Source organism: Caenorhabditis briggsae, assembly GCF_000004555.2.
Source record: "Caenorhabditis briggsae complete genome, chrII, whole genome shotgun sequence".
NCBI lineage: Eukaryota > Metazoa > Nematoda > Chromadorea > Rhabditida > Rhabditidae > Caenorhabditis > Caenorhabditis briggsae.
Genome location: NC_013486.2, coordinates 13886518 through 13913432, shown reverse-complemented (window position 1 = coordinate 13913432; position 26915 = coordinate 13886518). Strand labels below are relative to the sequence as shown.

Here is a 26915-nt window from a genome sequence, read left to right as displayed (position 1 = left end):
AGTCGGTTCAGAAAGATAGAGAAAGCCGTCGGTAACCTCATGCTTGAAAAGCGGGTCCGGCGCAAAATTCGTTCTGGGCCCGCTTCAAGTATGGGAAGTTTTGTAGCACACAATCGCGTGAATTTTTTAGCATACGTCCGGATTCATACACCTTCGTCGTATACCTTTGGATTTCATTATCTATTCAAGATGATGTCAGGCGCTGTGACGCTTTTTTAGGTCTTGCAATGGCCTCCATCAGAACGTTTGCGCTCAAGTTTCCGATGAAGTAAGATTCGGCTTAGTACCATCTCAGATAACCCAGATCAATTGTTACGAACTGGTTTCAGATCTCGCACCGCTACTACTGCTTCTTTCGGATGGAGAATTTGTTTTATTGCAGTCTTAATCAGTTCCGTTATTTCCCTTGCACATTTCCTCGAAACACAAGTAGCTCATGAAGATGTCGAATGGGAATGTCATGAGCTTCTTTCAAACGAAACATCTAGTACAGTGCATTTTATGGTACCATCAACACTAGCAGAATGGAACAATTTTTATTATCTGAAAATTCGTATAGCATTGGATTCGATTTTCAGCAAAGTGAGCGAATTGTGAGCTGTCTGATATTTAATGTTGTTGGTTCAGATCATCCCAGCTGCACTATTCCCTATTCTCACCCTCCTACTTATTTTCCAGTTTCAAAAAATCGAGGAATCCCGAACCGGTATTTTTTCAGCTTCAAACCAAAAAAAGTAGTTTCACAATTTCGCATTTTCGATTTCGCTTCCGAATTTCAGAAACTCCGCAACCACTAAATTGATAATTTTTAACACAATTTTATATGTTGTTTCCTCACTTCCCACTGGAATCTTACATCTTAGCTACGTAACCTTTCCAGAACGTTCGCTTGAATTGTAACTCCTTCTTTACACTTTCAGCAAGAAATTGAAGAAAATTTCAGAGAAATTTTCCTTCCTCCAGACGTTTTGGAATTTCTCACATCTTTCACGACATTGACCCATTTTCCAATTTGTTTGGCAATGTCTACACAGTATCGGAGTACGGTACTGGGATTATTGAGATTCAAAAATAGTTTTGAATTTACGGTAGGAAATTTTGAATCAGTGTTTGAGTAAGGGAATTATTTCAGGTATTCAAACCAGCCACAATTACAGGTGCGGTAGTTACACCGGTCATTGATTAAACCACCAACTTCTAAATTGTCAATTTCTAAATATTACTGTTTCCTATATCTTTCTGTTATCTCGTAGTTTATTATGATTTCTGAATAAATGGATTCAGACAAAAAAGACGAATTCAAACGTTTCAAATAATTTTTTTTAATACCAAAATTCAAATTTTTGACCGAGATTTTCAAAAAAATCAGAAAAATGATTCTTGAACAGTTTAATAACAAAAACTCCTGGGCAAATTCAGAGCTCAAAAGTTTCTAGATTTTATATTTTCTCATACTTTTTTAAGCCGTGAGAGTTGCTTCTATAAATGTCAGAAAACCAGTGAATCATTTTCGAAAGGATATGGGAATAATACTTTACCAAACTGAAAATTCTCTATTTTTCATTTTCGACATTTTTTTTTCTGAAAAAAAATCGAGAACCTTCTAGAGCCCCCCCCCCAAATCTTCATCCGAATTCGGATAAATTTCATTTTTCATCCCCCAAATTTTCAAAATATTTGAATTCATTTCTCTCTGAAAATGAAGTTCCAAATCTCTTTGAAATACATTTATTCCCCATTTTATTGTACTCGTATCAGTGGTATTTCCATTTTTCAAATATTCAATATCTCATGTTTTGGAACTGATCAAGAAGAAAACAAATACTACAAATATTTTTTTTCGATTTGTATAGAAGTACAGTAGTCCACTGCCAGATGATCAAAATAGAACTTGTAAGAGATTCTGATTCGGTTTATAGGATTCTAGTTTTTGTATTTTCCTAGATGTCTTTTTGTTTCTTTGCCCATTTCTAGAAACAGGAAAACATTTTTTTTTGAAATGTTTTCCTTAAAAAGGTAACAAATACCGATATATAAATCAAAAAAGGACGATAGTGATAAACGCTTTGTTATCTTTTGTGGTTCGGAATTTCAGAGTGTCGTAGAATGTTTTTTAGCCGTAAAACCTCTAATAGAAGGACGTCCACACTGTCAACTTCGAGCCCTTATATCTCCTTTTCTGTAGAAGATATCGAAAATGTGTCAACTGATAGAATATTTGTGATACTATGATAAACAGTTTACCAAGATGGACTTCAAGAGCAATTTTATGGTACATTAGAAATTTCGAGTTCTTGGAGCGAATACGGTAGTTTGCACATCAGTTATGCAAAATGACATGTTTCATAACGTCAAGTCTAAAAGCCAGCTATTTTTGAAAAGCCAAAACTTCCTATGTGATGTCATATCCTTCTCTTCTGATCCCCCACACACTCTAATTTTCTCTTAAAAATATCAAAGACAGAAATTGTATCGCTCTCCTTCCGATACATATACAATTTGGCTGACGTCACAGAATCCTATTCCATCTTGTTGTTCTCGCTTCTCACCCCAAGGCTCCGCCCGTGCATAAGCTCCGCCCCTTTTTTAGTCTGGCAGACTATCCAGTGGACAATAGAGTCTTCTCAGCTTCTTTGCCGCATATTCATATATTTCTTTCTCAAACTTCCCATTTTCCAGAACCATGAAACTCTTCTCGATTCTCCTCGTTCTCTTCTTCTTCTCCCTCACCGCCGGGGCCCCTTTTGATGTTGAGCAATCCCTAAAGCACTTGGAAGAGCTGAAAACTAAAATGACTGAAATCCAACACAAAAAATCTGTAGCCCTGGGTGAGATAAAACATTGGGTCAGCGAATTCAAAGAGGAGGCAATGATGGAGACTCGCGGAATCAGAAGAAAGGGATTCTGTGGATTCCCATTGACTGAGAAGATCCAAAAAATCTGTGGACCCATTTGTAAGTCTAAACTCTTTTTTCCCAAAGTTTTTATCAATTTTTCAGTGCCCTCTAACACGGAAACTGATATCTCTGCCATCTGTTGTATCCACTCTTGCTCCGACGAGTTCATCCGTCAAATGGTTTGTCCAGAAGCGTTCGACGCAGATGAGTCCACATCATTAGGATCAACGGAATCCGATGAAGCCGGGGTATCGGACGAGAGTCTTGTGAAGAAAAAAACATCTGTCTAACTTTTTTTGTGTTGAATTCTCAAGAAAGTATAAAAGCATTTATTCACACAGATGTAGTTCAGCCTATTTCTTTTTCTTCGAACCAGAAACATAGTAGCCTTGTGTTGGTTCCGGTTCATCATCTTCAAATTCACCATAACCAACACCCCAGGGATCTAAAGCTGAAAAGCGTTTCATTTTTTATAACAATTGGCTTGAAAGTTTATTCAGGGACATTCAAAAACCTCTATAATTTTTACGAAAAAAATAACCGCTAATGAAACATTTCAACAAATAGTTATGTATTTTTACATCTTCACAAATTGAGCACGTTCTACATACAATTTTCGGTCTCCTTATCATTTTCGTAATTGTCGGGTTTTTCTCCAGAAGTTTCTCGAGTGAAATGAAGATGAGGACAATGTAGAAGAGCTTCCAGTAGATATTTTGTCGAATGAAATGGTCACGGACTAAAAAAAATAAGATTTTGATTTATTTATTAAACAATGGACCAACATCTTCCACACAAGTTTGAGAATCCGTTCCATATTCCAGTCAGGAGCCAACGGAAAAATGTCTTTGACTTCTTTCGGAGTTCAGTTTTCAAATATTCCAGCTCATCCTTCTGATTTTTTATCAGTACGTTTTTTTTGAGATTTTTCGAGTTGAGTTGTTCCTGCAGTCCAGCAATCTGAAATTTTTGAGTAAAAATTTGCAATCGGAATTCCCATATTTCCTCTAATAGAAGCCCGCCCAAACCGTCTACTTTGAGCTCAATTATCTAGGTTTCTGTGAAAGATTTCAAAAATTTGTCAACTGATAAAATGTTGGTGATATTATGATGAATACTTTATCAGTTGAAAACTTTTTGATATCTCTCAAAGAAATCAAGGTAAATTATGTCAAATCGGACGTTTTGGTTGGCTTCTATTAGAGGAAATACGGCACAATTTAAATTCAAGTTACCGTATACTCGTGATTCAGAATTCTTCCTTCCAACGTTTCTTGTATTGATTTCGAGAAGTTATATTTGTTCATCAAATCATCATTTTTCATTTCTGATTGCAAATCCTCTATTTTTTCAATGAATTCTTGTTTTTCAAACTTCAACTCTTCATTGTCACATTCCATTTGCCTCAGTTTTTGCACAACATCCACCATTTTTTGGTTTGTAATCTTCATTTTTGATTTCAACTCCTCATTTTCACATTCCATTTGCTCCAATTTTCGCACAGATTCCACTATTTTTTGATCATAAATCTTCTTTTCTGCTGTCAAATTATCAATTTTCTCGATAAATTCTCATCTTTCAATTTTCAGCTCCTCATTTTCACATTCCATTTTTCCATTTTTTTGATCAAGAACCTCCTTTTCCTTTGACCAACATTCAGATGATTCAGAATACGTGAACTCATAAGTTTCAGAATTCTCAATATTGTCGTTCGTTCTAAAACTTTCGGCTGGAGGGATTGGAAGCAACGAAATCTGGAAAATTACCGTAAAACCTCTAATAGAACGACACCCGGATCGTCCACTTTGAGCCTATATATCTCATTTTCTGTGAAAGATATCAAAAAGTGGCTAACTAATAAAATGTTGCTGATATCCTGATAAACATTGTACTAGTTAACTACTTTTTGATATCTTTCAAAAGAAATGAGATATATAGACTCAAAGTGGACAATCCGGGTGTCGTTCTATTAGAGGTTTTACGGTATATTATTTTTAAAACAAAAAAGGTAAAAAAGTTACTAGATCATCCACAGATTCAACATGGTTTATAGGGTCTTCTGGCTCTTTGAGAATTTGATTTTTCGGATTTTTTCGTTTTCTTGGCATTTTTCGAAAAGTTGCAGCGGCGAAAATATAGATTTTGAAATAGAAATTGGTTCAGAATGAAAATTGATTGATTTTATGTTACTTTTGGCGGTTCTGGGGAATTCAGAATTTATGAAAAATGTAATAGATCAAAAATTATTCTGAAAGAAGCGTTAATTGAAAATTTGATCTGCTGTTTGAGCTCAATTATCTCGGTTCCTATAAGAGACATCAGAAACTTGTCAACTGATAAAATGTTGATGATATTATGATAAATATTTTATCAGTTGACAATTTTTTGATGTCTTCTAAAATAACCGAGATAATTGAGCTCAAAGGGAATCACAAAGGCGGCTTCTAGAGCATCTGTCTATGTTGAGCCTAGCCCCTGGTCCTAATGACTCGATTATGACAATCTTAAGCTCAATGGAGCCCCATGTGCTCCTATGGATGCCAAAAACCGTACTACAGAAAATTATTCATCCACAAATAAACCGATAAATCAAATTGATAAAACAAACAGGATTAGAATTGGTAGTGATAAACAATGATAAAACAGCAAAAGTTAAAAATATAACACAAGTTATAACACAAAATACAAAATTATTATTTCTTGGCCTTCTTCGCCGAATCTGGGAGTCCACTTGGTCGTCCCCGACGCTTTCCAGACTTCGTCTGACTCTTGACACACGCCGAGCAATACCAATGGGCAGCCTTCGGCTCGACGGTGATCCCAACACAATGCCTGAAAACCTAGGCTAACCGAGAAACGGCTGAATAATTCCTTACCAGTGAAACCATCCTTCACACTTGTCGCAAGCCACCATGTTGTCATCCTTCTCGTATTCCACGTGGCAAATCGGACAGTTTTGCTCTTCTTCTTTGGTTCCATCTTCCTCTCCATTCTCTTTTCCATAATCATTTTGCCTGGGTTCTGAACTTGAAACCAACGCCGAGCTGATTCGGATTTTCAGAGGGGATCTTGAGGATGGGGTGTGCGGAAGAGGTACAGCTTGATTTCCTGGAGTCGTGGGAAGTTGCTCAGATCCAAATTTAATTTTGAGCTTTACGGTTTTAGTTGGCAAATCTGGTGTGACAGATCTTTCGGGGAGCCAGGTGAGTGGTGGAAGTACAGGCTGGACAGGAGTAGTTGGCTGAAATTGGTTCAGGTTACCGTATCCCCTGGCCGTCAACGCCGTTAACTTCGAGCCAACTTATCTCGGTTCCTGTTAAAGATATGAAAAAGTTGTCAACTGATAAATTGTTTATCATAATATTGCAAGAATTTTATTAATTGACAAATCTGCGATATCTTGCATAGGAGCCGAGATAATTGAGCTCGAAGTTTCGCCGGGATTCGGAATTCTTACCTTATCCAAGTATCCGAGATTCTTCTTAATTTTAAGAGTCAAATATCCGCCTAATTTGGGAGTCGGGCTCGGATCAAAAGCCTCTGACTTCTTCTTCAGACGTGCTGGTCTTGCTGGTGGTGTTGTTGGCATAGGTGGAAGAATTGGGAACAGGAAATTCGGAGCGATCATTGGGAGTGGAGGTGGCGGACGAGGAGTATCTATTCTGGGTGTCGGAATCTTTTTCTGTGGCTCTGGAGTCGAGAACTTTGGTGGTTCAGATAGCGGAGTCTGGAAAATCAGATTTTGAAAAACCAGAATCCAGAATCTGTCTATACAGTTTCAAACATACCATTGGTAAAGTTCCCTTTAACAAATTTGTGCTCCTTTTCACTGGTTTTGGCTTTTTCAAGATATGTGGAATCTTTCTAACCAGTTCATCTTTCTTAGCAACCTCCTTCTCTGGTGATCCAGGATACTTCTCCACCTTTGCCACAGAATCCATATTTTTCCCTGCTTCTAGCATCCTACTATACTCCAAATCCTCAAAAACCTCCACGAAAGCCATATCCTCGAAATTCGGAAGATCCGTATCCTTGAATGCCGTAATCCCTTCTTCATACCGCTTCTTGTTACGCGATTTGGCATGAGCAATCTCTTTGGCTTTCTGTCGATCCTTCTCCTCACGTTTTCTTTTTTCATCTGGATTCTCGTCCCATGGGTACTTGGGCTTCTTGAACTCCCGAAATTCCTCCTCGGTGACTGTCACAATTTTTGGAGGTTTCGGAATCGGAACGTCTTCTTTTTCCATGCACCATTCTGGGTGAATCGCTCTATGATAACTGGGAATGTTGTCGGGGCGAATTCGGAGCTCTCGATCTGACGGCTTGGGACCATACACGGCCATATGGAAGTCCTCTTCGTGGGGGACCGGGAATTGGTACCTCTGAAAAAAAAATAAAGCTAGTTTTTTAATTTTTTGGCTAATGGGACCCACCGATGGAATCGGAAGTGGTGGCCTATCCCTCTCGGACGCTATCAAATCCTGAATATCGATTCGATGGATGGGAAACGCCGCCAGAACATCCTGGATGGATGGTTGGGTTCGGCCAGCTGAAAATTTGAGTTTATCCTACAGTACTCCAATGATCTAATCTCATAAAACCTGTAATAGAAACGCGCTTTTTGACTTTGAGCTAATTTATCTGGGTAGAAGATACAAAAAAGTTGTCAACTGATAAAATATTAATCATGAGATCACAAACATTTTATCAGTTGAAATTATTGATTATTGATATCTTTCAGAGAAATTGAGATAATTGAGCTCAAAGTGAACGCTTATGGATTGTTCTATTAGAACGCTTTACGGTATGTTTATGTATTTTAAGCTCAATTATTCTGGTTCCTGTGAAAGATGGAAAAAAGTTGTCAACTGATAAATTGTTTATCATTATGTCAGAAAAACTTTATCAGTTGACAAATTTTTGCTATCTTGCATAGGAGTTGAGATAATTGAGCTTAGCTTAATCAACTCAAAGTTTACAGAGTTGGAGTTCTTCTAACACAAGGTTTAAGACAATTCAATTCGTTATTTTGACCCGAATTACAGTATCGGCCAAATAATTCTATGATTTCATTAATTTTTGGTTAAAAATGGCCAAATTCTAATCCAAAAAAATATGGTAAAAGTCTATAAAAATTTTACGAGTTGATATAATTTTTTGATCATTTTTTACGTATCGCTATACCGTAAAACCTGTGATAGAAGGATCTGCACACTATCAAACTTGAGTTCAACCATCTCGATTCCTGTAAAAGATAAAAAAATTTTCAACTAATGAATTGTTTACCATATTATCAGCAATATTTTATCAGTGGACACATTTTTTTCTATCGTTGACGGGAACCGAGAAAAACTGGCTCAAAGTTAAAAGGACCTTTCCATTACACGTTCAACGGTAATTGATGCTTACCATGCTCCATAAAAAGCCTCGTGGTCTGTGCTAAACCGTCCAATTTCTCGACAAAAAGTTTGGTCAACTTTTTAAGCGATGTCCGGTCGGAAACTTCAGCACGCAAGTCGAAGACTATTTGCCGAACGACATTGCTCACTATACTCTCCGCGTAGCTAGCAGCACTCGGTGTTGGATGGTCGTGAACCATCCCTGGAAAATAGATTATAAAATTTGAGGAATTAGGAAGTGGATGGAAAGAGTAAGAGATCAAAAAATCCAATAAAAGAGCAAAAAGGTCACATTTTGACTATCAAATCGAAAGTTCGCGCCAAGATCTAGAGATCAAGGAAACTGAGGAGGCGCAAAGAGAAAAGAACCATTCAATGAACACAAAAGAAGTACAAATGACCAGAAAAAGAAATTCTCACCTTACCTTTTTCCGCGTCTCCTCAAGATCAACACTGTCTAGACTTGATATGTTTTGACACCCATTAGACACCCTCCTCAGTTATGACTTGTGTGTCTGTATCTGGTACTTTTTGTTTACAGAACATGGGTTTGTGTGTAACTAGGTACTGATTAGTCCGATGTCAAAATTGATAATAGATTTGAAATCAGGAGATTTCTAGCTTTCAGATGGTACCCCATAAGATGTATCTGCAGACTCGTCTTGAAAAATTTTGGTAGATCAAAACCTTTTTTTTTCAGAAAGTTTTTTTCAGTTTCTGGGCCGCGGTATTTTTGACTCCTATTTTTAACCATAAACCTTTATTTATTTTTGTCAATTTTTAAGGATTTTTCTTCCCATTTTCAAAAATATTTTTATTGCAGACTGAAGGTCAGAAAATCCGAAGAAAAATAAAGAGAAGTCAATGAATGTGGAAAAGGAAAAAGTAGAAGAATGGGTGGTAAGTATAACATTTTAATCAACTTTGAGCTCAATTACCTTCATTCCGATAAGAGATATCAAGCAATTTTCAGCTGATAAAATATTTATCACGATATCAGCAAAATTTTATCAGTCGACAGCTTTCTGATATCTCTTGTAGGAAACGAGATAATTGAGCTTAAAGTGCACTAAATTTTGTTATTTTTCTGTAAAGGACAGTATCTTTAAGCTTGATTATCTCGGTTGTTATGAGATACGTCAAAAAGTTGCTAACTGATAAACTAATTATTATTTGATCACTAACATTTTATCAGTTGACAGATGTTAGCTCTCATGGGAACCGAGATAATTGAGCTCAAGGTGAAGGGGAAAAATTGAAAAATCCGAATTGTTGAGAAGATAAGGAATTCCTGTATTTCCAGGTAGAAAAAGTGACCGATGTGAAAATCGACGAGTACAACGAGGTTGTATTTGAAACTAAATGGGAGTCAGATAGCACGACGACGTGGGAACCACTGGCCAGTTTCTGCTACCGTAAGAAAAACGATTCGATAAAGGCGTTTTTGGATTCACCAAACAATAAGGAAAAGTACGAGGCAGCTGTGGAAGGTAATTATGATTACAGTAGCATTCTTTGGTTACTGTAAAATTTTTCAATTACTGTAGCATTCTTCCATTACTGTAACAATCTCTGATTAATGTTGAATTCTTTGGTTACTGGGGCCTTCTTTGATTACTGTAGCATTTCAAAATGTTACTTTTTTTTCTAGAAAGTAAACGTCGCAAGAAGGATCAAAACAGACGATCATTGAAAATCACTCCACAATCAGGAAGCAAAAAACGAGGTCGACCATCATTAAAACGTACCGTATCCCAACTTCGGGACCCGATTTTGGCAGCTGAAATAATCAATAAAAGTTTCAATCAGGATCCTGGGGATTCAAATGATTCTTCCACTTCTGGACCCTCCAATTCAGAAAATCCAATGCCACTTGTCACGAAGATCAACAATCCTACTGTAGAAGATGAGGATCCAACAAAATATGATGAGTATGACTTTGGATTTCCAATGAAGAATGACCCGGATTTAAATATCTCGGATCCTGTATTTGATGATCCTGAATACAACACAATTCTTAGTCCAAAAGAGACAAAAGAAGAAAAACTCCTAAAATTCGTGGCTCCGAAATCCCTCTCACTCCTCGTTTCGATTCCAGAACCTCAGAATTCAGAAGACCAGACGGCGCCGCCAAAAACGACTTTTATCGTAATTAAAGGAGCCAGAAACCCACTTCGAGATGAGAATAATTTTGTGAGAAGGAGAACAAGCTTTTTGCCGAAAAAGACTAAAAAATGGGATGGCTGGGTGGATGTATGATTTTGGATCCGTATTCATATGATGGGATTTGTAATTTTTAAATATCTGTAACTTATTTTTCAAGCTATTTTTTGATTTTTTTTTGTTTCCTTGGTAAAGTTTTTGGTATTTGAAATTAAAATTTGATCCTTGTATAAACAAATTTTTTCGAGATATTTTAATTTTGGAAATCTTAAAATCCTCGAAATTCTCAAATTTATGAGATTTCATCACGAATTTTCAGATTCTTGGCATTTCCAGATGATTTTCGTTACATTTGAACAACTTTAGGAAATTCATGTGTTTTCTAGGCCGTTTTGACATGGTGGCCTAACTTTTGCAAGTTGAATTTTCTATGCCATTATGTTAAATGGCCTAGAAATGGCTTGATATTCGCCAGGTGTGTTTACTGAGAAACTCAACATGATGGCCTAACTTTCTCAACATTATTTTTCTAGGCCATGACGGCGAATAGCCTAGAAATGGCCAGATATTAACAGACGTGTTTTCTAGTTCATTTCAACATGGTGGCCTAACTGTGGCAAGTGGAGTTTTCTAGGCCACTGTGGTTGATTGTCCAGAAATAGTCTGACATGCACCTGATGTGTTTTCCACGCCCTATTAACATAGTGGCTGAACTATTGCAAGTTGAGTTTTCTAGGCCACCATGGTAATTCGCCTAGAAATGGCATGATATTCATTTGGTGTGTTTTCTATGTCATTTTAACGTGGTGGCCTAACTTTTGCATTTTGAGTTTTCTAGGCCACCATGGTAAATGAGCTACAAATGGCCTGATATTAGCCTAGTGTGTTTTCTAGGACATTTCCACAAACTACCACAAAAATATAGAAAAACACGATTCATTTGTTTCACAATCAGCTAAATACCATTCGCTGCCTGTCTGCCTGTCTCCCTCTCTGCGTCTCTGTTGTTCTCACGTTATTTCCTTGCGCCATAATTTTTTTTCCAAGCGCTCCTCTTTTGTATGTTCCTCCCAGACATACTGAACAGCGTCTCTCATTTTGCAGCTTTGATCTTTTCCTGATGAGTACCTCTCCGGAATCAGTGACTGAGCTTCTTGGGGAAATGAAGACTTGTCTTGTCGAGTTTTTGGACTCCAATAGTGACCGTCAAGGAGACACAAAAAGAAATTTGGATGTGAAGGATTTGCTGATGATGTGAGTTTTTGAAAATCTTTCTACAAAAATAATTTAATTTTTTCAGCCTCAATATTCTTCAAAACAACGGAGTGAAGGTCATCGAAAATTCAAATTCATCTCAAAGGGAGGAGCTGCGGTAGGTACATTATCCCATTATTCTTTAGTAATAAGAAATATCAGAAAGCTGTTCGCAGAAGGATCGGTTTCCGACATCCTTCATCACCCGTTGGTCACCTTCTTCTCGGCTTGGTTGAAGCAACCAATGGCAAAAATCATGCTCCCGAAGAAAAATTGAGTTTTTTTTTTTTCATTTTGAAATATGTATTGAAGTTTGTTATTTTTTGTTGTTTCAAATTGTGATTCCAATTCAGTTCAATATTCTACCAAACTTTGACTTTCTGTAATTTTGGAATAAGTATTGAAGTTTGTTATTTTTCTGATGTTTCAAATAAAAAAATTTGTTTCAATAAAATTTTTATTTGAAAACATATTTAGAGAACGAAAACATTAAAAAAATCAGATTATGTTAGATAAACTTATACAGAAATAAGATATACAAAAACGTGTTTTTCATTTGATTTTGACCATTTTCAGGAGTCTCGGCTGTGAAGTTTCCGATCAGTTTGAAAATTTTGAAGGTTATAAAACAGACCTAGATGGAAAACTTTACATTCATAGAATTTTTTGAAAATTCCTAGTTTTTCAGCTACATATTTGCAGATTTCTGAACGACACCTGTTTTTCATGTATTCAATAGAAAAGCGAGTAGAAAGGGGTGTCTTTCAGAAATCGGAAAAAAATAATTTTCTAAAAATGCTGTAAACACAAAATTTTCAATCTATCATGTTTTACACCCTTCATAATTTTCAAAAGGCATGGAAACTTGACACCCGAGCTCCAGGCTCCTGAAAATAGTCAGAATGACCAAAAATCAACTGAAAAATGCGTTTTTGAATATACATATTATTGACCGCTACTGCATCCCAACTTCTTCATCTTCTTTTTTTGGTTCACCGATGGCTCGTAAACAATTAAATTTGCTCGGCATTGTGCCACTTGCGCCATACGAACCAAATTGAACTTCTCTATCCAACCTCTCATCTCCTCTTCCGTCAACTTCTTCCACTCAACTGCAAATGTAGTTTTAGCTAGATTTCTCTCAATTTCAACATTCTTACTTTGTCTACTGTGGGCAGATTGCACGCGGTAAAAATTATAAGCACTGTTGAGGGGCTTCTTGGATTGGGGCAATTCCTCCGGGCCATTCTCGTTGAAGAGGTACACCGACAGATCTGAAAAAGTTATGAAATCGTTTCGAGTATTCAAATTTAGTTTTACCACGACATTCTGCAATGAAGGGCGTTGGAAATTCCTCTCTAGCGATTCTGACGGCATCTTGAAAGCTCAAATAGATGGGCGGTTGCATGACGGATTCATTTGGAGCATTGAATCTGTCTCCGTTAAAATGATCGATTTGAGCATTATCCTGGTCAGAAGCATTGAACGGGATCTCAGAATGATCTTGCTCCTCCGTCCTTTCCTCCTCGAACATCTCGAAATCTTCGAAGACGTTAAGATCTACTCCATCGCAGTGGCAAGCAAGCTTGATCGCTCCTAAAACTCAATTACAATAAAACCTGTAATAGAAGGGTCCTACAATCTTAAGTTTGAGCTAATGTTTCTTAGCTCCCGTGCAAGATATTAAAAATGTGTTAACAGATAAAATGTTGGTGATATTATGCTAAATACCGTAAAACCTCTAATAGAACGACACCCGGATCGTCCACTTTGAGCCTATATATCTCATTTTCTGTGAAAGATATCAAAAAGTGGCTAACTAATAAAATGTTGCTGATATCCTGATAAACATTTTACTAGTTAACTACTTTTTGATATCTTTCAAAAGAAGTGAGATATATAGGCTCAAAGTGGACGATCCGGGTGTCGTTCTATTAGAGGTTTTACGGTAATTTATCAGTTGACAACTTTTCCATATAGTTGACAGGAACCGAGATAATTCGGCTCAAAGTTAAAAGTTAGGGCTGAACTCACCACTTCTCCACTGCTGAAGCTCTCCTTGAAGCTCACGGTTTCGTTTCTCGGCCTCTTCGAGCTGCTTTGTGGCATTCGAAGCCTTCATTTCGAAATGGTCAAGATTCTGTTGAAGTTCTGTGACCTCTGAAACAAGGTTTTCTACAATTGATTTTTGCAAAAATTTTGACACTCACTATTTTGAAGTTCTCGGTTCTTCCGATTCTCGGCTTTCAATGTTGGCCACACTTGATCCGGATGAATTTTATAGACCACTAAAAACATTGGATTTGAAAAAAGGGGCAATAAATGCAACTTACTTGGAGGGTGGGATGCCGTCGGAGCAACTCGTTGAACATGCGGGAGACGACGAGCTCCGCCATTTGGAAGGTTTACGCGTTGGTTGATCATGTTGAAGTATTGAAACTGAAAAAGACAGATGGCTGGTCAATAGTACGGTAACAAATAATAAAAAGTGGGGAGAATACTATGGAAAACTAACAACACAATTTGCATAACATGAATCACTGGATAAATGGGGTCCACACAAAAAAATGAAATTTCGAAATCAAAAAGAAGGCTATCAAAAACCCTATGTTCCCAATTTTTTTTTGTTTTAAAAAAGAACAAATACAGAAAGTTAGGCCAAAATGGGTAGCTAACAGGGGGCCTCGCGTCATAACAAAAAGGTGAGAGAGAAGTAGAGAAAAGAGGACAGAAAGGGGTGGCGCGTACCACCGGTCTCATAACGCAACAGTGTCTAGAAGCTATGTTCCCAGGCATACAGGTCAGAGAAGTAGAGGGACGCATAAAAAAGATAGAGAGACGACAGACAAAACCATACATTTCGAAAAGCGAAACACCAAGAACAGAGAGGAGCTCATAGAGATGGTAGAATAGGGTAATGATTAGATGATGAGTCATTACTAACAAGAAGGTTTGAATAAAAAAATAAATAGGTAAAGATGATAGAAGAAGGATTCAAAGATAATCGAAACTTGTTTAAAGAACAAAGTGATCCGAAAAACAATAAAAAGAAGTTATTCAAAATTTGAAGGATTTTTTTTACAAATTTGTGATATCTTGCATAGCAAATGAGATAATGACTTCAAACTTGACAGTGTGGGGGAGCTTCGATTAAAGGTTGTACGGTATAATATGAGATATGAAAGGTATTACAGTTTCACCTCTCAACGACGAATGAGACAATAATATTTTTACAGGAAACACGCAAAACTTTCAATTCTTCACTTCTGAGTGGTAGATGAGTCCCGCTTCGACTTGAGCTCTTTGAATTCTGGCGATTTGCTTGCATCTCATCCGCCATTCAAATTTTTCGTCCTTATCAATATCTTCCCATGCTTTTCCTAGAATTTATTTATCTTCATTTTTACTTCAAATCTCTCAATAACCTTCTTCTCTATGCGCATGCAGATATAGGTGATAACCACTGTTCACTCTAATTTTCAACTGTGGATGACTCTTTTCTCATCATTCACATTGAAAAGATAGCGATCCAGATCTGAAATCTAGTTATTTAAAATTTTTTGACTAATTTTGAGCATACCGTCAACTTTCTCGATCTGTGGCAGCGGGAAACGGACCTTGACGTACTTGACGGCATCTTCGAAAGTTGGGAAGGCACCGTTGGGAATGGAAGGAGACAGGTGTCCTGAAATCTAACAGAAGAGTCTCTTCTAAGGTAATTAAAACTAAAACCGACCATTTTTGCTCTGGCCCTTCTCCCGAAGTAGTCTTTCGATTAGCATATCTCTTTCCTCAAGCTCCTTATCTTTTCTTTGCAATGACTCCGCCTGATTTTGATATTCCAAAGCGAGGTCATCATACTTTCTCTCCAACCAATCGATACCTGAAAAATCCATTGTAAAACAGTAACGACTTCAGATCTTACGATTCGCTGCCTCTTTCTCAAGCACTCGGATTTGCTCCTGAAGAGCCAGCTTATCCTGACGAAGCTCCATGTTCTTTTTATGAAGTGTCGATTCTAAAAAAGTGTTTCAAACGGATACGGTACATGAAAATGGACAAAACTAACCAGATGGAGCACGGCGGAGAATTCTTGGTGTCATTGTTGTTCTTTGAATGACTGTAAAGACTGTAAATTGAACTTGGTTAAGAAGAAGATGAAGAATTAAATGAATAAAAGTGAATTTAAAAAAAAAGAAAATTTCTCATTTAATTGCATAGGATCACAATCAGAGGAGGCGTTTTAATGCGGGAAAAAGTGAAAAGACAAAGCAAATATTGGATATTCAATTTTTTAAATACCAACTTTTCTGAGAAGAGTTGTTGACTGTTGCCCCAGAAATGAATTGTACACCTTCTGCTACTACGGATATCTATCCTCGACTTGACAAAAAAACGGATGAGCAGTGTGTGTTGCGCATGCATGGAGGTCATCTGAGCAAGTGGGTCATCAAAACAGACGGAATTAGAAAGGGTCAAAGGGAGGATCATTGGGTGTTTATATGTGTACAAGTAACAGAAGGAATAAACTAGAAAAATTATCGATTATTAATGTAGAACCTGTAATAGAAGAACCCTGACAAGTTTGCGCTACGTTTTCTTGGTTCTTATGCAAGATATCGAAAATCTGGCAACTGATAAAATGTTGGTGAAATTTTGTTAAATGTTTTATCAGTTAAATAGTTTTCGATAACTTTGAAAAGAACCAAGATAACTGAACCTAAAGAAAGCCTCTATTAGACTATTCACGGAATGAAGTTTAAAAATCAGCAAGCTTCAAAAACTTGAATTCAAATGAGTTATTTTTTTCCAAAAGAAATTGTTTTTCCGGTATTATGAAAGCCTTGTCGTCCGAATCAAAACATACAATGGCGGCTTGCGTCTTTCAGAAACTATTTTCAAGGTTGTTTACCATAAGAATTCCGTATTTATGTACACTAAGAAATAAGGCATCTAAATTATTTTTGAGTTCCTTTTTCCGAAACCCACTTGCCAATTTTTGACACATCATCCCAAATCGTTAACAAATCAAAAAAAAATCAATTTTCAAAAAAAATGGGTTGGGAACCTCTCATAGGGAACCTATAAACAGTTTTCTCAACATTTTTTCCAGGTAAAATACGGTAAAACCTGGGACGCCACGCTGTCTAGTTTGAGCTCAACTATCCCAATTGCCATGCAAGATATCAAAGATATGTCAACTGATAAAATTTTTGTGATATTATCAGTTGACAGATTCCTGATATATTTTCGAGGAAATGAAATGAGATATGAACTTAATGTTGAAAATTAGTTCGATTATTTAAAGGGGGACTCCGACCAAAAATTTTTATTGCATTAAAATGTGTTAAAACTTATCTATTTTCAGAATATTATTGCGAAAAAATTCGAAAAAAATCCGAAATCCCCGAAAAACGGCGTTGAAAAGGAAGAAAATTCAAAAAAAGGTGCCGCCAGGGGACGAGGATTTTCAGTGAGAAACCTAGGCCACGGCAGCGGGCGCCTTTCCTACGTGGCAAATTTTCCGGATTTTTTTCGGTTTTCATGTCCGGCAGGTAAAAAACGTAAAAAACCACTGTCGGCGACTTAAAAAAAGGCTGTCAGGTGCCGTGGCCTAGGTTTCTCACTGAAAATCCTCGTCCCCCGGCGGCACTTTTTTTTTGAATTTTTTTCCTTTTAAACGCCGTTTTTCGGGGATTTCGGATTTTCTTTGAATTTTTTCGCAATAATATTTGAAGAACAGATAACTTTTAACACATTTTAATGCAAAAAAATTTTTGGTCGGAGTCCCCCTTTAATCATAATGTCTACGGTACTTTCAGCGTTCATCGAAGCATCAAATAACGAATTTAAGCATATTTTTCTAATTATAAGGAGTTATAGCCGTTGCCATATTTTCCTTATTTTGAAAGTAGGGGGTAGGCTTCCATTTTTTTGCATTTACGGTATCAATCATCTCCAAGTTCTACTCCCGCCCTCTTTCACACATCCCACTTTACGTTCTCCACCCTTTGCCCCATACTCGTCTCCACTGTCTTCTCACATCGGTCCCATTTTTTGCATCTATGCACGAAAAGAACTGGGTCGTACCCTTTCTCTGTTCTCTCCTCGTTACTACACGTTTTCTGACAGGCGACTGATACATATTGTGTGTGTGACGCGCTCACGACGCGTCGCGTGTTCGGGAATCGATGCAAGTGCGCCCCATTGGACGTGCGAGCTCACGTATTTTCAAACTCGAACAACGCTACTCACTTTTTTTATTTGGTATGAAAATCTGAAAAGTTGCAGATTTGATGCTGTCATTGGTTTTAAATTGTCCTGAAAATCTATAAAGAAAGCGTAAAGTAAGTCATATAATTTATTAAAATCAATATTTTTCAGATTTACATATATTCGAGGAATAGTGTTTCAGAGAAATTGTGGAAGCAAGAAGTGAACCTGACATCAAAACGACATATCAAAGTCAAGACAGAGAATCGGAATTATGGAATCAGAAGACAAAAAGACACAAGAAATGAAAACTAATTTGAAGAATCTCGGGATCAGAGGATTTGGGACACATGGAATTTCGGACAAGTGGGGATAAGAAGAGTGAGGATGCGGTGGGACAATAGAAAAAAGGTGAGATCAACAACTCGGGGTTTCTGAATTCTGATTCCGGGATTGATTCAAAAACTCGTAATCCCCTTTGAAAAAAATTAGACCAGCAGCATACTGTAGATGCTGCTCATCTCTCAGCATGGTCCAACGCGCATCCCATCTGTCCTTCCGCTCCTTTGATGATTTCACAGCATCCCATCCTCCGATTTCTCCTGAAAATCAAAAATGAGCATATTTTCTTAGAAAAATGGAGTAGAACTCACCGCATCCATGGACCACTTGGTTCAAAAAGAACATCCTTGGATTCGTAGCCTTTGTGACCACCTGGGGATCCCATTTATTGTCATCCACTCTGACTGTGCTGGGATCGAATAGGAACTTCTGGATCTCTGAATATTCAAAAAAATGATAATAATTTCAGAAAAAAATTGTTTAAAAAACTCACTGAAGCGAGCTGGAAGAACCTCTTTGTTCTTGAACTCCTGCTCCCACCGATGAAGAGCTTCGGATCCGGTCTTCGGGAGTTCCCGCATCTGGACAGTAGTGGGGATCCTTCTTTTTGGCTGGCGCACAATTTTCTGCACCTTGACTTCGGATTCGTCGACGATCATGTCCCGATAGGACTCATCAGAAGGCTCTTTCTTGATCTTCATCGGCCGAATCTTGGGACCTGCAGAAGTCATCGGAGCTGGAGCGGCTGCTGACCACAACGTCGGCTGATGGGATCCTGAAGACGTCGGATTGTTGAAACCTGATGACGTCGGCTGATGGAATCCAGAATCCGTCGGTTGGTTGAAGCCGGAAAACGTCGGCTGGATAAACCCTGACGACGCAGGCAGGTTGAATGCAGAAGGCAAGGGCTGGTGGAATCCTGATGACGCTGACTGATGGAATCCCAAAGACATCGGTTGGTTGACTCCTGAAGAAGAAATTCGTAAGTTTTTTTTTGTGTAAATATGGAACTTACCCTCTTCAAATCTTCTGAGCCTCTGCTCAAACTCCTTGTTCTGAATCTCCAGCCGCTGATTCTTTTGCCCAGTCTCGAATGCGACCGATTTCAATTCTTCGATTTCGCCGTCTTTTTTCTCAATCTCTAAAAAAATTAACTACAATTGAATCAAACTTTTTTCAGCTCTCACTTCTCTGGAACTCCATCCTCTCTTCATTCCTGCGAGTGTTGATAGTCTCCACTTCTAGACGGAGCTTCATGTTGGCATCAGTCAGCAACTTGATCTCCTCTCTCTGCCTTGCAGCTACCAGCTCTGTAAGTATTCAAATTAAAAAAAACATAGTAACTTCCAAAACTCACCAAGAGCTTTGTGCTCTTCGGCTTTCTCTGGCTCAACTGGACCATGCTGATGCTGAAGTTCAACTGAAAATACCGTTTTTTTTAAATAAACCGTATGTGTCTCACCTTCAGGAATCGGATCCTGTGGAACTGGAGCATGGAGCATCGACATCGGACCCGGAGTGGTCTGCCTTGACATCTGATGAGCGCTTTGATGATCCACAAAGCCATTTTGAAGTCCCATTGCTGCTCCTTCCGGACGTCCTCTTCTCGCTTGATCATTGAATATGGGATTGTACCGATTGGCATTCCGTTGAACTTGATGATGCCCTACAATCAGTGAGTTTTAGACTTAGTATCAAATTAAAATTAGCTAAAAATGTTCTAGAACTCACCGTGTCCTGGAGGCTGTTGCTGGAAGTTGAGGTGCTGAAAGTGCGGATGAAGCATGTGATGTTTATTCCACTGTTGCAACTGCTGGTTATGGTTCCATTGGTTTGGCAGAAGAGCTGGAGTTTGATGGATTTGGATCGACTGCTGATGGTGGCGATTGGGACGAGCATGGTGCTGCAGGTTCCGATGCTGCTGGTTCAGCTGACGTCCCTTCTGAGAAGCTGGGTGCGGGTGTGGCTGGTTCTGTGGTCCTTGTTGATTCACAAAATGTGGATGTAGCTGGTGAGGGTGCATTTGATTCATTCGACCATGCCGATGAATCTGATGTTGATTGAGATGCTGCTGCTCGCCATTGTGCTGAAGTTGTAGCTGTGGCTGTTGATCCCGTTGATGCATCTGATTCATTTGACCATGCTCGTAAATCCTCTGTTGGTTCTGATGGTTCAGGTGCTGCTGTCCGTTCTCCTGCAGCTGAAAATGTGGAAAAATGCGGTTTTGCTGCTGTTGGATTTGGTTGTTCTGGTGGTCTCGTTGCTGATCCACTTTGTCATTATTTGGAAGCTGCTGCCCATGATTTTGATTATCCATCTGATTTTGTTCTCTTCGAATATCAGGATAAAATTGATTGTGGTGAGATAGATCATATCGAGGATCTTGTTGCATCTGATGCTGATGTTGTTGTTGTCTTTGTGGATTTGGATGGAATCGATTGTAGGGCTCTTCCTCATTCTCCAAATTCCACGGACGATTCTGATCCAGCAGGTTGTTCATGGCCTCGGGGTGGTCAATAGGACCAATACCTGCAAAAAAAAAAAAGAATTTCAATTTTTGAAATAGGGGAAAAAGTAGAAACAGCTAGACTACAAAAGAAGAATCACCTTGATGATGGTCATGTTGGTTGTTCATGGCTTCAACTTGAGTTGAAATGAAACGATTTGAAACTGGTTTAGCTAAAAAAGGGACTCGTTGGGAGAATTAAAGAATAGAAAAAAAGTCAAAGGAAAGTGAGAGTCCAGAAGCATGAGGTTAGGATTTAAAATCCTGGAAAAAGTAGAAAAAAATGTGATGATAACGTAAAAACATAGACATGCAGGCTGGAATCAGAACTGGATCAAATGCTAAACACAATTTTTAATTTTAGAAACTTGTAGTTAAGATTAGGAGACTAGGAGATAGCTGATCCTCATTAATTTCGAACTGTTCTCCTTTTTTCAGTCTAAAATTGAAGACGCGTTGGCAATACGCAAAATTTGCAGTTTATACGCTTTTTGGGTATCGTGTGGTAAAAAAACAGTGCGAGAATTCGGATGGAACGGGAAGGAGAAGCAGATTTGGAATGGTAATATGGGAATTTGGTTAGAGAGCAAAAGGCAGGGAAAATAGAAGAAACAGAAATAGAGTCAGGCCTTCTGTGTTGGAAGTGATACATTTGGAATGATGATCATTACACAAGCGAGAAAATGGGGAGGAGCCAGTGTACCAAGCCCACACGGATAGGAGATGAAATACAGAGGCAAGAATGGACACGCAGGATGGAAAGGAACAAGTATAGAGGGGACATGATAGAAAATACCATCGCATAGTGCTGGAGACACACACACACACCAACACATGGCATCTCGGAAGGGGACTTCATTTGAACTTTGGCACCGAGCCAAGTTAGCGACTATAACTCTCAACTTTGAGCCAATTTATCTCGGTTTCTGTCGAAGTTTGAAAAATTTTGTCAACTGATAAATTGTGCATCATGATATCAGAAGTGTGTTTTTAGTTGACACATGTTTGATACATTGCCGAGGTAATTGAGCTCGAACTTGACATTTTGGGGCCCTTTATTAGAGGTTCTACAGAAAGAAATTGTACAAAAAACGACGAATAATTGAGTTCCACTCTAGTAGTACAACGTACCATTCTTCCCAAAATTTTTCAGAATCGTAAAATCAAACATTAAAAAAGTTAAAAAGCCAAAAGTTATGTTTGTATCCAAGGGTGTAACTATGGAAAAAAACGGCATCCAATAATGTCTTATGGGATTTTCTAAAAAGAGAAAATAATGTGTGGGTTAGGCAATCTTTTTATATCGTGTAATTTTGAAATACTCGGAAAAGGAAAATTAGAAAAAGTAAAGTATTACCGTAAAACCTCTAATAGAACGACACCCGGATCGTCCACTTTGAGCCTATATATCTCATTTTCTGTGAAAGATATCAAAAAGTGGCTAACTAATAAAATGTTGCTGATATCCTGATAAACATTTTACTAGTTAACAACTTTTTGATATCTTTCAAAAGAAGTGAGATATATAGGCTCAAAGTGGACGATCCGGGTGTCGTTCTATTAGAGGTTTTACGGTAATTACAGCTTTGCAAGTTGGGCAAGGGGAGAAAGAGGGCATACAACGTTTTATTTAAACACAAACTCCAGAAAAACTAAAAAAGACTTTGAAATCTGAAAAAAACAACCTGCTGATTTTGCAATCTACAAAAAAATGAAACGAAAAGAAAAGAAAGAAACCAAGATTTTGTTGTGAAATCAAAACAAAAATGCATTAGATGTGTGTTTCTGGATGAACAAAAAAAATGCTTCGAGAACATTTTTTGGTGAAAAAAAACCCAAAAAAAATCAACAAAGAGAAGTTTTCGCAATTTCAATTATAAGTATTTAATTGAAATTCTAATTAACACTAATTAACGAAATATTGCGTTTTCAGGAATCTCACTTTCATTTTCAGGCATTTTTCCTGGATTTTTAGAAAACGGAATTCAGAATCTCAAAAATTAATTTAGAAGTTTTGGCATCCAGATCTCTAGTTGAATATTTTCTCCAATCTCAAAAGGAGTACTGTATTCTGAAGTTAATTTGAAACATTTATGTCAAAGCATCCAAAAAATCGAAGATACATAAGAATCAATGGGAAGAAGCGGAAAAAGAGGCATGATATTTGAGAATTCGGGGAAACTGAACAAGAGAAAAATCTGACGAACTACAAAGAAAACCCTTTAGATATCTTATATAGACATATACAATCGAAAAAATCTCATTTACAAATTCAAATTCTTATAATCATCATTAAAGAAGATTAGTCCAGCATGGTACTGAGCAATTTGCTCCTCCCTCACCGCCATCCATCTCTTCCTCCACCTCTCTTCAACCTTCGCATCGTTTTTCACTTCTTTCCATTCTGGATCTGAAAATCTTTAAAATATAAACTTCCCAGAAATATAAAACTCACTTTCTCTTTTCGGCCGGAAGTGCTGATAGAAGTTTCTGAGCTGGCACGCCTTCAAAACTTTTCGCGGCACCCATTTTCCATTTTTTTCTTCACCCGGCTCGGTTTTGTCAAACAAGAAGCATCGGATGTCTGAAAATTAGAGGAAAAAATCCGGACGTTTGTGCCAGAAAACTCACCAAATCGCTCGGAGATGATTATCTTGCCTTCGAACATTTCCTCATACCGTTCCACGGCCTCTTTTGCAGTTTTTGGCATTTCTATTACCTCTCTTTTGATTGCCTTCTTCTTGCTCTTGACCATAGCCACCACTCTGACTTCATGGTCTGGTCGGATGTCGTCATGATCTTCTACAATCTCTTTTTTGATGCTGGTAGTTCCGTCAGATAGGTCGACGGCTGGAATAGGAGCTGCGGACGATTGGCGTCCATGACTTTTAGCCAATTCTAGAATTCGTAATTTTTCATCTTTCCAGAGAAATTCAAGCTCACCTCCTTCAAGAACTTTCACTCTCATCACCAAATATACATTCCTAGATTTCAACGCTGTGTTCTCTTGACCCGTTTTGCACGACAAATTTGTCACCCTCTCCAGATCCTGCTTCTGCGCCAAATTTTCGGTTTCCAGACGAGTTTTGGCTCCTTTCAATTCTCCTAACTCCTTTTGAAGAAGAGCAAGATCTTCTTGGGCTGTAAATGAATCTCATTCGCGAATACATTTGTCGTAAACTCACAAATCGGGTGCAGATCGTGAAGAGCAACGATTCTATCTGTCAGCTGTCTGTTTTCCTCCCTCAATCTTTTAATTTCTGGATCTGCAAATATCTGTAGTCAATTTTTAGTACGAAAAAAGGCTTACTAAGAGGCTGAGGATTGACCATCGGATCTTGAGGAACTGGGATTAGACTTTGTTGCATCTGGGCAACTGCTGGACCATTCAAGTGGATTGGTGGATTTCCAACTTGACGAGAAGCTTCTGGTAATTCCTGGTTGAACTGCCCGAGCATCGGATCACCCCATTGGTTCCTTGAAAAATCAATAAACTCTGAAGAATCCAAAAAGTTAGCTATCTACCTTGAAAATGAATCCCGCCGTTGTAGAAAGGATCACCATTCTGAAGATGTGGTATTTCTGAAAAAGGGCCCAAATTCAAATTTTCTGAAAATCCAAAACTAACCATTCATAGCTCCCAATTCTTGTTCCCGGCGGTTCTGCTCAACTGCCGTTGGCCGACCTCTTGTGTTCTGATCATTAACAATCGGGTTGTAACGATTAGCATTGAGGTGATGATGATGTGCTGGAACTTTTTGATCTATTCGCTAATTGAGATAAAAATCAATTGACTCACTTGGAATTGGACCATGGCGCCTCTGGAGATGCACCTGGTTGTTGTGGGGCATATGCATGCGGTGGTGTTGACCTTGGGCTTGACGATCAGGTTGCTGATTCTCTCGAAACTCATGATTCTGATTCTGTCGAAGATCTTGATTCTGATTTTGGAAGAGCTGCTGATTCTGATTCTGTAGAAGATCAGAATTCTGGTTCTGTCGAAGATCATGGTTCGGATTCTGTCGAAGATCATGATTCTGATTTTGAACAAGCTGCTCACTCTGATGCATATCCCTACAATTTATTGGCTGCTGCGGTTGTTGATTTTGTTGGTGGTGGTGCCATTGTTGGTTTGTATGATGACGTTGGATGCGATCATGTACCTGGTGGTGTTGTTGTTGATTCCGATGAAGAATTACTTGGTGGTGTTGGACTTCTTGGAATCGTTGCCTTCCTGGTGAAACTGATTTTGTTGCTGCTGGTGATGAAGCACCTGATTCATTTGACCATGCTGATTAACATGCTGTTGGTTTTGCAGATTCTGACCATGGTGCTGGCCATTCTCTTGTCTCTGATGATGTGGATGGAGCTGTGGCTGGTGGTCCCGTTGATGAACCTGATTCCTTTGACCATGCTCATGAATCCTCTGCTGGTACTGCTGGTTTAGATGCTGCTGCTGACCATTCTCCTGTATCTGAACATATGGACGATAATGTGGATGGAGCTTTAGACGGCGGTCCCGTTGATGTTGCAGATCCAATCGTCCATTATCATTCATCCGATTTTGTTCTTGACCCTCAGGATAAAATTGATTGTGGTGGTTACGTACATTTTGAGGATCCTGTTGCACTTGTTGCTGATGTTGCTGTTGAGCCTGGTGTTGCTGTTGCCTCGGTCGTTGTGGACGATAAAACTGATTGTACGGCTCTTCCTCCTGCTCCAAATTCCATGGATGATTCTGACCGATTTGATTGTTCATGGCCTCGAGATGATCAATAGGACCAGGTCCTGCAAAAAAATGGTTTTTCAAGTTTTTCGAAAAAAAAAAGTGGAGGCAGCCAGAGTGCGATTACAAAACAATACTCACCTTGATGACCGAAATGGTCGTTTTCTGAATGATCGCTTTCTTGATCGCTGGTCAGCTTGAATTAAGTGGTTAATCTGAAGAAAAAAGGTAATTGTTGGGAAAATTAAAGAAGAAGAGTCGAATAAATGGAAGAATAGGAAACAGAGGGTGGTACAAAAAATTCTTGGCCAAATCCAAAAAATGTGAGGTGACAACTGAGATCAGAAACGGATCAAATACTAAACACAATTTTCACATTTTGAAACTTGTAGTCAAGACCAGAAAACAAAACATGACGGAATCGCAAAGACTGAAATCTGTACTTTCTCCCTTTTTCCAGCTAAAAATTTTTACGTACAATTTGCAGTTTTTACGCTTTTCCGGGAATCGTTTCATAGAGTGTGGGAATGTAGGTATATAAGAAAAAAAGTATGGGAATTCGTTTGGACAGCAAAAGACAAAAAAGAAACAGAAAGAAAGTCAGGCTTTGTCAAGGAAGTGATAAGTTTTTGAAAATCACCTTGCATGTTTTTTTTCCACTTGAATTTAGATTTAATAGTTAAAAAAGTGGCTCACAAGGGAACCTTTTAAGTGAAGGTAGGAGTCAGCAGAAACCATTTGCATAGATCGAAAGAGCATGTTTGAAAACCTATAAATCCGTTTTCAAAGTCTGCTTACGAGACCTTTGAAGTGCTGAAATTTCGTTTCAGTGCCAGAAATTCCATTTTCAGTGTTAAATCGGCAATTTTCAAACTTGATTTTCTCTACACCTTGGAGGTTTTAGGACTTGAAATTTTTTTGTTACACTCAAAATGATTTGAAATTTCATATTTCAGTCATTTTCTACATTTTCCAAAAAAAATTTTTTTTTTGGTCCCACCGAAAGTCTAGGCAAATTTTGAAACTTCCCAAAACTTTTTCGAAAATACATGTTTTTTACAGAAAATGTTTGAAATATAACATTCCACATACCGTAAAACCTCTAATAGAACTCTTCTATACTATTATCCGCGAAAATCCGTGCATTCATAGTTTCTACACACATATTCTCACGCTTCAGATGAGCACTACAATACTTTAGGAAAAACAGAGTGAATGCAGTGAACGACTACACCACCATATGGGTGCATTACGGCTGAGGTATTCCAGAGAGACAAACCAATTGACATCCAACACGACATGACACGAGCTTCTTCTTCTTCTTTTGGAGTTATTAGTTGGATGATGGTCTCAAAATGGAAAGAGTGTGGAATATCGAGAGGACGCCGACATTAATTTAGAAGATGAGAAATGGG

General features: G+C 38.2%; 9 protein-coding genes across 9 annotated transcripts; 3 read left to right on the top strand and 6 right to left on the bottom strand.

Annotated features, from left to right (window-relative positions):
- Positions 1-227: 227 nt before the first annotated feature.
- CBG07850 lies at positions 228-1186 on the top strand (the record flags this gene model as incomplete). Its single annotated transcript, XM_045242988.1, has 4 exons — positions 228-268; positions 330-582; positions 921-1088; positions 1133-1186. The coding sequence occupies 4 exons, from the start codon at positions 228-230 to the stop codon at positions 1184-1186; spliced, it is 516 nt and encodes a 171-aa protein (XP_045093592.1).
- Positions 1187-2683: 1497 nt separating this feature from the next.
- On the top strand, positions 2684-3187 carry CBG07849 (the record flags this gene model as incomplete). The annotated part of the gene is made up of 2 exons (XM_002631833.1): positions 2684-2954; positions 3000-3187. The coding sequence occupies 2 exons, from the start codon at positions 2684-2686 to the stop codon at positions 3185-3187; spliced, it is 459 nt and encodes a 152-aa protein (XP_002631879.1).
- A 216-nt stretch (positions 3188-3403) lies between these two features.
- Positions 3404-4381, bottom strand: CBG25713 (the record flags this gene model as incomplete). The annotated part of the gene is made up of 3 exons (XM_045242987.1): positions 3404-3636; positions 3683-3857; positions 4133-4381. 3 exons carry the CDS (start codon positions 4379-4381, stop codon positions 3404-3406), a joined length of 657 nt encoding a protein of 218 aa, XP_045098723.1.
- Positions 4382-5590: 1209 nt separating this feature from the next.
- On the bottom strand, positions 5591-8496 carry CBG07847 (the record flags this gene model as incomplete). Its single annotated transcript, XM_002631832.1, has 6 exons — positions 5591-5729; positions 5774-6138; positions 6355-6624; positions 6686-7279; positions 7331-7446; positions 8307-8496. The coding sequence occupies 6 exons, from the start codon at positions 8494-8496 to the stop codon at positions 5591-5593; spliced, it is 1674 nt and encodes a 557-aa protein (XP_002631878.1).
- Positions 8497-9160: 664 nt separating this feature from the next.
- On the top strand, positions 9161-10555 carry CBG25712 (the record flags this gene model as incomplete). Its single annotated transcript, XM_045242984.1, has 3 exons — positions 9161-9196; positions 9600-9786; positions 9948-10555. 3 exons carry the CDS (start codon positions 9161-9163, stop codon positions 10553-10555), a joined length of 831 nt encoding a protein of 276 aa, XP_045098722.1.
- Positions 10556-12502: 1947 nt separating this feature from the next.
- Positions 12503-15816, bottom strand: CBG07845 (the record flags this gene model as incomplete). Its single annotated transcript, XM_002631831.1, has 12 exons — positions 12503-12600; positions 12667-12825; positions 12874-12987; positions 13034-13309; positions 13748-13873; positions 13924-14001; positions 14047-14152; positions 14978-15093; positions 15294-15398; positions 15450-15596; positions 15639-15731; positions 15783-15816. 12 exons carry the CDS (start codon positions 15814-15816, stop codon positions 12503-12505), a joined length of 1452 nt encoding a protein of 483 aa, XP_002631877.1.
- Positions 15817-18343: 2527 nt separating this feature from the next.
- CBG07844 lies at positions 18344-20903 on the bottom strand (the record flags this gene model as incomplete). The annotated part of the gene is made up of 7 exons (XM_045242983.1): positions 18344-18528; positions 18580-18705; positions 18762-19409; positions 19456-19578; positions 19626-19934; positions 20000-20797; positions 20876-20903. 7 exons carry the CDS (start codon positions 20901-20903, stop codon positions 18344-18346), a joined length of 2217 nt encoding a protein of 738 aa, XP_045093591.1.
- A 40-nt stretch (positions 20904-20943) lies between these two features.
- On the bottom strand, positions 20944-21615 carry CBG25711 (the record flags this gene model as incomplete). The annotated part of the gene is made up of 2 exons (XM_045242982.1): positions 20944-20947; positions 21599-21615. 2 exons carry the CDS (start codon positions 21613-21615, stop codon positions 20944-20946), a joined length of 21 nt encoding a protein of 6 aa, XP_045098721.1.
- A 1423-nt stretch (positions 21616-23038) lies between these two features.
- Positions 23039-26147, bottom strand: CBG07843 (the record flags this gene model as incomplete). Its single annotated transcript, XM_045242981.1, has 11 exons — positions 23039-23184; positions 23230-23358; positions 23406-23672; positions 23718-23915; positions 23960-24040; positions 24085-24270; positions 24403-24522; positions 24574-24848; positions 24870-25017; positions 25062-25562; positions 26141-26147. 11 exons carry the CDS (start codon positions 26145-26147, stop codon positions 23039-23041), a joined length of 2058 nt encoding a protein of 685 aa, XP_045093590.1.
- Positions 26148-26915: the final 768 nt, after the last annotated feature.